The 12,711-nt window shown below is 32.7% G+C and overlaps 1 protein-coding gene across 1 annotated transcript in view; it reads left to right on the forward strand.

Moving 5' to 3' along the window:
* The window catches only part of LOC130049768 (leucine-rich repeat-containing protein 3B-like), a 314,543-nt gene that overhangs the window by 151,884 nt on the left and 149,948 nt on the right, over window positions 1-12,711 (forward strand). Inside the window, exon 2 of the mRNA XM_056147761.1 lies at window positions 1,621-1,692. Within this exon, the coding sequence (XP_056003736.1) occupies window positions 1,621-1,692 (72 nt within the window). The remainder of the gene's footprint in view (window positions 1-1,620; window positions 1,693-12,711) is intronic.

Here is a 12,711-nt window from a genome sequence, read left to right on the forward strand (position 1 = left end):
GAAGAAAAAAAATATCTTGCTGGGGTCTTCAATGCTAAATTTAAGTATGTCGACGACGTTGTATCTACCAACACTGATGTTTTTCATCCATATGTCGATTCGATATATCCCTGAAAACTCGAAATAAAAGACACCAGAGAGTCGTCAACTTATTTTTCATACTTAGATGATATTTTATTGAAAATATATATTAACGGTAAAGTAACAACTCAACATGATGATAAACAGGATGATTCCAGCTTCTCCGTCTTTAATTCCCATAATGATGTAGCGAAAATTCATTGCCTCCAGCATATGTGTGCTTATATCTCTAAAGATACTTGACAAGCAAGAGCTTGTTCTGCGTATGGTCTTTTTCTTGGGATTTATACAACCCATCTGTGTTCGTTATCTTCTCCTTTCATTTTGAAATGAAAGAAGTTGATCAACTGAATTGGAACGGATAGGCTTCTGAGATATAAATTATATATCTTATTATTCGAGATATGTTCCATTTATCATGACCATATTGCAAGTAGAGATGGTAGTAGATGATTTATAAGCGGTCTACAACAATTCAGTCCAAGTAAAATGAAATATGCTAAAAATACGCATCAAAATGTTGTAGGATATGGTATTGTAAATGTAAAATGTTACTATCCCTACTGCAGGTAAAAATCTTCTCAAAAGAAACCGTGTCCTACATTTCTGATTTCAAATATATTTTGCAAGTCAATAACTATATTGATTCAAATTATATCCATGATTTTTACAAAGTATTAGATCCATGGTTTGGTGATTTTTTTAATGATAGAAGAAATCCAGATGGAATGGACTCGGAGTTTTATTCCATATACTTCAGCTCAGGTGGGTGTAGATGGTTTTAAATAAATTGGCGTTCTTTGAAAATGTACAACAGTATCTATTTATCGAATCGTTCAAACACCTTACATCTCTTAGGGTGAAAACCTAAAAGTAAAAATGCATAATTATACATCATAAAAACATCCATTCAATATCCAAATACTCATTCACATCAAAATAGTTTCCAAAATGTTTCAGGCATTGAGTTCGTGGCATGCGAAATCATTGCATTATTCGTCAATCATAAATCACACGACAGACAAGCAGTTTGATTGTAGACAACATCAACAATAGTTTACAACTTGTCATTGTTGTAAATGGCGTCTGGAATGTTGAAATGGACTGTTAAGCACTACTTTGCAAGCTTATTTTGATATCAGATCAACCCGCTTATCTGATTAAAGGAAATAGTTCACACCGGGTGTGACCAGTCGAAAATATATGTTTATTCATTGAATAATATGGTGGTGCCTTTTTGAATCGTCACCATATATCTATCTTGAAAGTGCCTGCAAACAGCGTCATTATACATTCAGCTCAATTTGTGAAGAAATAGAGGAGTAGTTATGAATCTTAACACTCGTTCTCGAAAATGATTTAAAACATAATGATCGCATTTATTCAGTTATATCAGAAACATTACTGGACACTGACTGTGTACATTTCTTTCTGTTTCAGGAGGTTACATGGTAATCAAATAACAAATATAGATCGCATTTAATCAGCAATATCAGATACATCAATGGCATTAACTGTATACATGTCTTTCTCTTTAAGGTACCTGCAATACAATCAAATAACAAAGATACCAGAGGCAGCATTCTCCGATCTGGTGAAATTACGAATTCTGTGAGTGTATTTTAAATGTATTTTTGTAGACTAAAATAAAATAGGGGGCTAAATGGTAATCGAATAAGAGAGATACCCTCGACAGCGTTCTCCAGTCTGGTGAATTTACGAGAACGTTAAGTGTATTTTACTTTTTGAAAAAAAAAATAAAGAAGGATGATCATCTGCAATAAATACACATCTTACAAACGACATCAATACATATTTAGATTTGTGAAATAAAACATCTGATTCTCTATCACATACACGCACACTTGCACAGAAAACCTTCAGTTTCTATTAGAACGGTAGTTTGTTGTTATAATAATGTCCTTCTTAGGCATTCAATTATTCCTATGGGTTGTTTTAAATTGTTTAGATGATGTTAGAGTAAGTATATAATTACATTAGGAACTATATATTAATAATGATGATTTTGTATTTTAAGTCTGACACCATGAATATTTAACTTAATTGAATATAATAATTTGATATGAAATTTAATTTAATTGCTGTTAAAAAAAAAATAGAAATTCATTTCAAAATTAAGGATTTTCTCCCTCACGCATAGCTCTTACCCTTAAACAAATTTGACTCCACTGTTTTCGCACATTGTTTCTCCCAATAATAGTTCTAAAACTTCATTGTTATTTAGGATTTCAAACATTTCGGTTGAATATCAGTGTATAGACATTATTTGTCGAAATGCGCATCTGGTGCATCAGAATTGGTATCGTATCAGTTTTACATTTACATGTGTGTGCAAATTGATTTTATATAAACTTTTCTCTCAAATGTGTAAAGTACTTTAAAGAACTGTTGACAGGGCGCTATCCATTGTTTTAGATTACAATTACAATTACGATAACAACCAATCCTGTCAATTTAAATTTTCAGCTGTAGTCAGTTCATTTTAGCAACACTATCCACCGCATTGATGCCAAACAACATTTAGAAAAGTTACGGTATACGGCAGATTCCCATTTATTTATTTTCAATGTGGTTTAACGAGAATAGCGAGTCGGAAATATTTCTAACACAGACATTTGTATGCTCGAGGACAGTGTTACGGACTACGTTTATAGTTCAGAGACTAATGCAGATAGGATTGGGTCAGTTAATGTGACTTGATTTTTGAGTGAGTGAATTAAAATGTTCGCGCTCGGTGTGAAATTGTACACCTCTGTCAAGGATGGTTTCACCCTTAATTTGAAATGTAAATCATGAAACAGTGAACGGGACGACAATTGACCAATATCATTAATCCCATAAGGAATACAAAATTGAGAGTAGGACAATCACATACCATTGACAACATGATATTGTATCAGGTGTTGGTGTGAGTAAGCATACACAGTTGATCGATTTTCGGTACCAGGAACTATATACAGAACAGTTGAAAGAAATTGGTCATTTAACCACACTCCTCGCAATGTATTACTTCGTCCTGCAATAAAACCCCGCGTTGGTTTATCATGGTTTTGACAACAGCTATGTATAGACAACAGGGTTGTGAATCACCGTTGTTCAGCGAAATTATTCCTGTATGCAAATGGTTGTTCGGAGATATGAGTAAAAAATATAGTTTTCGTAATATATGTTGTTGTATTCTATTTAAATGCATGTGCTCTATAAAAAATAATAAGTAACAAAGCAAATCATACAAATGCTGTCTAATTATAAATCCATCTTTCAATTTAACTATATCGTGTTTGTACTATCTTCACAAATCAAAGGTTATTGATTCATTATCTCGCACTAACCCTTAACATTAGTCAGCATTCAAAGGCATGGTTTGAGATAGTTGTATAACTGTAGAGCTCTCTGAAAATAATATTGCACGATGAACGCACGATGAGCCCACGTTGAACTTACGCGGATCGCATGGTGAACGCACTTTGAGCGCAAGATGAACACAATGTGAGCGCACAATGAACGCTCGATGAGCGCACAGTGAACACACGGAGAGCACACGGTGAAGGCAGGGAGAGCACATGGTGAGCGAACGGAAACATTGTGAAACAGAACGTTTCAGGGACTGTAAATCCACGGCCACACGGATTCCATTAGTCTGGAGCGTACGAGCATGGAGAACCAATCAAAGTTTTTGTAGTATTTTCAATAACTGTGACCTTGTTTTACCTTTAGATAAACTACATTTGTTATGTCTCTCCATTATTAATGTTTATAATAAATGAAGAAGAAATACATAACTTGTATCAAATTATATAAATAAATATCAATAGCAACAGGGCTCGAATTTACTAGCTCCCTAAGATGACCAAGTCACAAAAGGAAATCATTTGAATCTGTGATTTGTCAGTTTGTATGGGGTTTTAATAAATATCATAAGGTATTTTGGACAGACATATAATATGAAAATGTGTTAATATTGTTTCGATACTAGGTTTAAAAGACGGCGATACAATGATAAAGCGATATCGAGTCTCAGCGGTGCTCAATTTTCGGTGCGCCGTAAATCGAATGTGTTCACAGGAGGTGGATGTGTAGCTCTCTGATCTCTTCCGAATATATTTTTTCCAGAGAGTTAAAGTTCGGAATTAAGGTTGGGGAGAGAGGATGATGAAATAATATAAAATTAAGATTAAATGAGATGTTCTGTTTACGATGCAAGTTTGGTAAGTTTGGTAAGATCAAAATCTAAAGTGAATACTGGGAGTACGTGAACTTTGCATACTGATTTTATACGTAACGTAATAAATAATTAGCAGTTTCGCCCCTTATATGTTGTAGCTATTGAGTTATCTATTTCAATGTTAAATACACGTGTTCAATTTGTTGAAACACAATTGACAAACACAGTTGGGTAAGTCATCGTTTTCACGCTGTTCGTAATATCAAACTTAGACTGATTGTTTGTTTAAAAACTAATTTCATAAGATCAATCAATGGTGACAACTTCTACACCATGTTGTTTATGCCGCGTCATGTGTATTTAGTTTCGTATTCTACATATTGACACACATGTTCTCTGATTGGCTCCACGATACAGAGTACCACACTCCACCCAAGTGTAAAAGGGGTACCTGCCTATAGACAGTGAAAGATATTGTTAAAATGTTAGTGTTCTAGCGCTTGTAATGACATCTTGCACTGTATGCTTCCTAGGAGGCTGAGAAAGTTCTAGATTTATATAAGGTCTGCCAGGGTAATAATGTACATTGATTATTGTAAAGCGCTTTGAGCACCAAACGCTGGAAAGACGCTATATAAAAATAATAATAATTATTATTATTATTACCAACAAAGCATATGCTCCGTTTCTAGCGTTTATTTTGAATTGTGGCTGATGTCAAGGATTTGTGCGACATAACCAATCAATAACCCTTTACTTGTGAAAATGTGTTGATATGTCCATTCATACATTTTTCTTATTTTTTTTTTTTTACCAAAATCATTTTTCTAATCCATGTGTAAACATTTTGTATGATACAATATCTCAAAAACAATATATAACATGTCAAACTACCTATGCTGTACTGCGTATTGGAGTTAACAGATTGGTCACTGTTCGTTATCTTCACCTTTCATAGGTCAACATTTGCTTCTTTCCTTGGGTAATCAAAGTTAAGTATATTCATTAGTGAATGAAATAATCCCATGTTGATATAAAACTGAATTGGTCGTAACATAAAACGACAAAGTAAACGTCATCCCAAGTGCTCTGAATTAAACGGTATCTAAAATATACAGAATCAATAGTAGTTTATAGTAAGCATAATCAATTGAGGTCTACAATACATATTCTAAATAGAAACAAATCTAGTGAGTGACATAGACTGTAATAATGTGAAGAAGTTCTAGGTTATTGTAATCAAAACAAATCAAATTATATGAAGGTGAAACTAACGATCAGTGATTTATGTAATAACTTCATAAGGAATACAATATAGATAATTTGACAAATACGGTCCCTTACACATACCAGGGATGAGTTCAGGTATCAAGGGGAAATAAGAATACCTTATCGGTCGGTTAAATACAAAAAATTCGTTTCCAATAGAAAACAAAATCAATCTAAATATACATAATTGGAAACGAAACCTAATGCACAGCACATATAATCAAACATAGTAAACAGCACATCAAATGAAACCGTAGAGTAAACAAAGGCAAGCCTAATGTACAGTATAGAAAATCAAACCTGGTGAACAGTACACAAAATCAAACCTAGTGTACAGCATATCAAATCAAACCTAGAGTGATGCACACAAAATCAACATTAGTGTACAGCACATATAATCAAACAGTATATAGCACACATGATAATATCTAGTGTACAGTGTGCGAAACTAGACTTAGTGTACAGTACACACAATTAAACCAAGGGTACATTATCTAAAATCAAACCTAATGTACAGTAAACATGTATATCCAGAGATTCATGTTTGTCCAACTTTCCATTTTTTATTGAATATATGAGTTTTGAGATTGATCACTCTTCGTTATAATCACCCTTCATCGATCACTCTTCGCTATAATCAGCTTAATACACAAAATCAGTTGTAGTATATGATAAACAAAACTAATCCTAATATATAATAAACAAAAACAACAATAATATATAATAAACAAAATCAATACTAATATATAATAAACAAAATTGTAACGAAATGTTTCCTAAATTGGAAACATTTACCGTATGGATCGTTTATCATATTTTGTATTATGAGGTATATACGCAGCTCAGTTAAGACTATCCGATAAAAATCAAAACTAGTGTACAGTACATCAAATCAAACCTAGAGTGATGTACACAAAATCAAACCTACTCTACAACACATCAAATCAAATCTGGTGTACAGTACACAAAACAAACCTAGTGTACAGTACACACAATTAAACCTAGTGTACAGTATATCAAATCAAACCTAGAGTGATGTACACAAAATCAATCTTAGTGTACAGCACATATAATCAAACGGTATACAGCACACATGATAATATATAATGTACAGTGTACAGAATTAAACTTATTGTGCAGTACACAAACAAACCTAGTGCACAGCACATATAATCAAACATAGTAAACATCACATAAAATGAAACCGTAGAGTAAACAAAAGCAAGCCTAGTGTACAGTATAGAAAATCAAACCTGGTGTACTGTACACAAAATCAAAACTAGTGTACAGTACATCAAATCAAACCTAGAGTGATGTACACAAAATCAATCTTAGTGTACAGCACATATAATCAAACAGTATACAGCACACATTGTAACATATGGTGTACAGTGTACAGAATTAAACTTAGTGTGCAATACACAAACGCAAACCTAGTGTACATTGTACACAACCAAACCTAGTGTACAGCACATCAAATCAAGCTTGGTGTACAGTACACAAAACCAAACTTTGTGCACAGTACACAAAATCAAACCTACTCTACAGCACATAAAATCAAACCTAGTGTACAGTACACAAAATCAAACTTAGTGTACAGTATGCACAATTAAACCTAGTTTACATTATATAAAATCAAACCTAATGTACAGTACAAATCAAACTTAATGTACAGCAAACATGTATATCTAGAAATCCGTGTTTGCCCAACTTTCCATTTTCTATTGATTATAAGAGTTATGAGATTTATTACTGTTCGTTATAATCACCTTTCATCGATCACTCTTCGCTATCATCAGCTTAATAAACAAAATCAGTTGTAGTATATGATAAACAAAACTAATCCTAATGTATAATAAACAAAAGCAATCCTAATATATAATAAAGAAAATCAATACTAATATATAATAAACAAAATAAATACTAATATATAATAAAGAAAATCAATACTAATATATAATAAAGAAAATCAATAATAATACATGATAAACAAAATAAATACTAATATATAATAAAGAAAATCAGTAATAATACATGATAAAGAAAATCAATACTAATATATAATAAAGAAAATCAGTAATAATACATGATAAACAAAATCAATACTAATATATAATAAAGAAAATCAGTAATAATACATGATAAACAAAATCAATACTAATATATAATAAACAAAATAAATATTAATATATAATAAACAAAATCAATACTAATATATAATAAACAAAATTGTAACTAAATGTTTCCTAAATTAGAAACATTTACAGTATAGATCGTTTATCATATTTTGTATTATGAGGTATATACGCAGCTCAGTTAAGGTTATCCGATAAAAATCACAGTGCTGTTATAAATGTACCCCTGTGCACGTCGCACCATATGACGTGAGCATGTAAAAGTACGTCACAGCTTACATGTTCTGATAGTTGTATCGCGGGGAAAGTGTTATATCATATTCCGTCGTTATTTACTATTGTTGTCAAGTGATCAGCTGTATATGTGAAAACATCTCTTGTCAAACGATTTTATATATTATTCCTTTATAATATCAAATAATATTCTCCATTTTTAATATACCATATGCACGAAGGTGATATTTATATTTTATTTTGACCTTGAAATCGCCCCCTGTCTGAATGCCTTATACAATGTCTACTGTAATCTGGCCCAGGAAATATATGATATCAGCAGGGGTCCCAAAATCTAGCATTCAAATAAGGGATATATAAACAAATCAAAACTACATTTAATTTGATCCAAAATTATTTTGTGTTTTATGACAGGAGCGTGAAGTTGGCAGAGAATTGCCAAAAATGTCCTAAATCAATGAGAAAATCAATAAATTCAGGGTGTTTTCCTTTTAGAGCAAATCCATATTCAAATACATATTTCGTCGTCTCTCAATAGACAATATATATTAATTGTATTTTGCTCGACAGATGGGCAACCCTTTTCCTAAGCAATGATCTGGATCAAATTAAACAGTTATCAAACTCGTTTTGAAAAAAGGCTGGAAAAACTCTTATTCATGACGTAAATCACTCTGGCCAATAATTCAAACTGCTAACGACATGCTGTATTTATACATAACAGATGTTTTGCAAGACCCGGATTTATATAACTAGATAATTAGCTCACCATCACAATGAGTATTTACATGTTATTTTGAGCAACACTTATATAAGAATGTATACCAATAAAACAAGACAAACACAGAAACATTCGTTATTTTACAAGATGTGCCACATTTTCTACACAATCGCGGTTATTTCTAATTATAAACAACATGATCGGTATCGAGATATCCATGACATCGTCCAAATTCCTGTAATGTTGAGGAGATAAGAAAGCAGTATGTAAAGATTTACCGATGTATGTCAAGTCTAAACGATGAGGGATATATTTGATAATAATACATTGACAATATTACTAAACGTAGTAAATGATAACGATGTTGTAGGAATCTGTAAAGAGACAACCTGTACAAAACACAAAAATCAAGCCAATCTGTGTTTTTTTTTATAAATAAATGTACTTTACATAAACATTTATAACAAGTATATAGTATACAAAATCAATCATATTCTATGTTAAACAAATACAAAAACAATGTGTAGTAAACACAATCAACTCTAATATACAGCAAACAAAAGCACTCCTGGTGTATGAAAAACAAAATGTATTCTAATCAATCCCAGTTTAATGTAAACAAAGTCAAACCCTACTGTACACTAACGAAAATCAACCCTACTGTATATTAAACAAAATCAATCTTAGTGTATAGTAAATATAATCGAATCCAATATATATCCAATCGAGGTAAGCTACTGACAAACAAGTTGATGGTACAGGGATTTCAATAGTTTCGATTGAAGTCAGCATTTCACAAATTCTATGGTCGTTATAACGATCTAGTTCGTCAGTACAATCTCGAATTGGGTCAAATGCTGTCTGATGTGTTTCATACCGATTGTTAAGCCGCGCTTGTCACGCTGATTTTGACTGCGGATAACTCCGTTTACCTGATCAGGATATAGGGCTAACGGCGGTTGTGACCGGTCAACATGGGATGTTTACTCCTCCTAGGCACTTGATCCCACCTCTGGTGTGTCCAGGGGGTTCCGTGTTTGCCAAACTATCTATTTTGTAATCCTTGTAGGAGTTATGAGATTGATCACTGTTCGTTATCTTCACCTTACAGACATGAGTTATCCTTTCACCGATGCTATATTTAAAACAATGAAGGTCAATTATGTGACGTAATGATGTTTGTGTTCGTCTGAAACTCTGTTTATACATGCAAGGTAGTGATTAGAAAACATCGGAACTCGGTATAGGCTGATAAGAAAACATCGTAGCATTAGTTCAGGGCTGTAAAAGTTCCGGGGAAGTTAGGAAATCATTAGGAATATTGATACTTTTTTTCACAATTAAAACTTAGACGGTACCAATTTTGATGCACCAAATGCGCATTTTGACAAATAATGTCTCTTGAGTGATATATTCGATACAACTTGTGTTCTTCAAATTTATTTCACTTCTTTTTTTTCGAATGACAAACAACTGGAAACCAATACTATTAATTTCAAATGATTATGATACTTTTTAGTCGAACTGAGAATCATGACAAAGTTAAGATACACATGTAACAAAATTAGTCAATCTCATATGTATCATGAAAGGTGAAGATAACGAATAATGATCAACCTCATCAATCATATTAGTAATACAAAATAACGAGTTTGGCAAACACGGACCCCTGAACACAGTGTAGGTGGGAACATGTGCAATAATTCATATTGATGTAGATGCTCAAAAACCTCATACAGAAGTCCTCAAGCTACACGTGTCGTTTTCAGTGCAGCAAGTTTAAGCATTTTATCTTGTATTTTAGCGTTCCTAGGTGTCTACTTCAATTAAGTAACACTGATCAGTTTCATATGCCTGACTACTTCATGATGTACGGACTATAGAGTGCAGATAGTATTTTTCGTTGGATAAATGTTTGATAGGTGTTTGATTCATTTGATAGGTGTTTGATTTATTTGATAGGTGTTTGATTAATTTGATAGATGTTTGATTCATTTGATAGGTGTTTGATTCATTTGATAGGTGTTTGATAGGTGTTTGATTCATTTGATAGGAGTTTAATAGGTGTTTGATTCATTTGATAGGTGTTTGATTCACTTGATAGGTGTTTGATTCATTTGATAGGTGTTTGATTCATTTGATAGGTGTTTGATTCATTTGATAGGTGTTTAAAGGAATACTGTCCATCTCATGATATCCTGCAAAGTTTTCTCAAGATAACTTTATGCAATTCACGTTTTCTATTTTTAAATCAATGACAGGTTTCTGTACATTATTACTATTCAAGCGACCAAATTCAAATTGTTTTATATATTTATACTAGTCCTCGCGATAGGGGATGCAATCCATTGTTCACTGACATGTACAGGGAAATTCAAAGGTTTTAATTAAATAAAAAGCAGTATTACAGTAAGCGATGTCTCGGCAACATATACCATTCATTATCATGGTTCGTAATAGGATGCAGTAGATAAAGGTCACGATGAGTTTGAACTGTTTAATTACAAACATGCCATGTTATATAACACATTTATCTGTGGACAGACACTACAATGCATTTAATGGGTGGACCTGTAGAATTAACACTGCTATCGATGTAAACCATTAAACGTTTAAGAAACTATATATGAAACAAGATAGATGGAAAAAAACCATACATATGTATTCCAGCGATACGTAATAAACGTGTGAGTTAATGATACTCTGTTGTGCCTGATGTTACGCGATTTGACCCACCGTTTAAAATCTGGAAACTAGATTTTCAGACAGCTTTACAAAGTAATATTGTTATGAACTGAACGACGTGACGAACAAAATAAATACCCTGTATATCCTAATTATGTCAGCAGATTATCACCTGGTGGATAACATTAAGGCACTCTATAGGTAAGCATGACAGGTTCACCCAGAAAAAAAAACATCTAGCCCCTAGGACCTCACTTCCATATTTCCCAGAATCCGAAATTGCCCTTCTCTCGATTCTGTATTCCTTATGAGATTGATTACAATTCGTTAAGCTGATCTCGTAATGATAGCACCCGCTCTCTAACAAATGCGCAAACAATTCAAATACGTTGGGCGATGTGTAACTTGAAAGTATGTTATATAAATGGTAGCTATACCAGAGAACGTAACGTATCTTTACAAAAGTTTACTGTCTCAGCAAAACTTAGAGAGTCATGGTTTGTGTAGTTATACAGATTATATATATTTGCATTGGTTTGTCCAGCGTAAAATGTTTCTTTTTTATGAAGGGTGCTATACTAAATACAGTACCGGATATATTGTTTTAGGATAGTGAAAGTGAGACTGTACTCCTTTCCTTACACTATAGCTTGTTTTCGGCGCTCGTCCTTTCCTATTCGTTATGGTAATAACAAAATTCTAAGAATCAAATAGCATTTATTAATTGCAATAACGTGATTGGAAATCTAAACCTTTCTCTCGTTAGGCAGTGTTATCATATAAATATAATGAATCGCATGTGTCCATCCAAGTAGGTAATATATTTTATGTTCAGTTCTTAAACTTTACCATACATATTATATAAAAATGTGCATCTGCATAAAAATAATCTATATAACGAATGAATGACATCGTACAGTGATTGAATTTAACGCATGGGATATATTGAGGACAACTTGAATTGAGTACCACTGATCAGTTGCATCTGCCTGACCACTTCATATTGTACAATTAAGTACCACTGATCAGTTTCATCTGTCTGGCCACTTCATACTGTACAGTTAAGTACCACTGATCAGTTTCATCTGCCTGACCACTTCATACTGTACGAACTCCACAGTGTGGATAGTCTTTTTCGCTGGATAGGTTGATGGGTGTTTAAAGGAATACTGCTCATTTCATAATGTCGTGTATGTTTTCTGCCTAACTTTTTTTTATCTGTTTCCTACTGCTAAATCACAGTCACTCATCCCTGAGATATTTGAAACATATATGAAGTGACGAAAATGCATAAAGATTGCATACATAAAATACAGGGTGTATTTATTATTTGCAAAACTTTCTTCAATTATCAGGTGGTAATCTTAATATAGAACATCTTTTTATTGTTTCCCTCAGTG

The sequence above is a fragment of the Ostrea edulis genome, chromosome 8, assembly GCF_947568905.1.
Source record: "Ostrea edulis chromosome 8, xbOstEdul1.1, whole genome shotgun sequence".
NCBI lineage: Eukaryota > Metazoa > Mollusca > Bivalvia > Ostreida > Ostreidae > Ostrea > Ostrea edulis.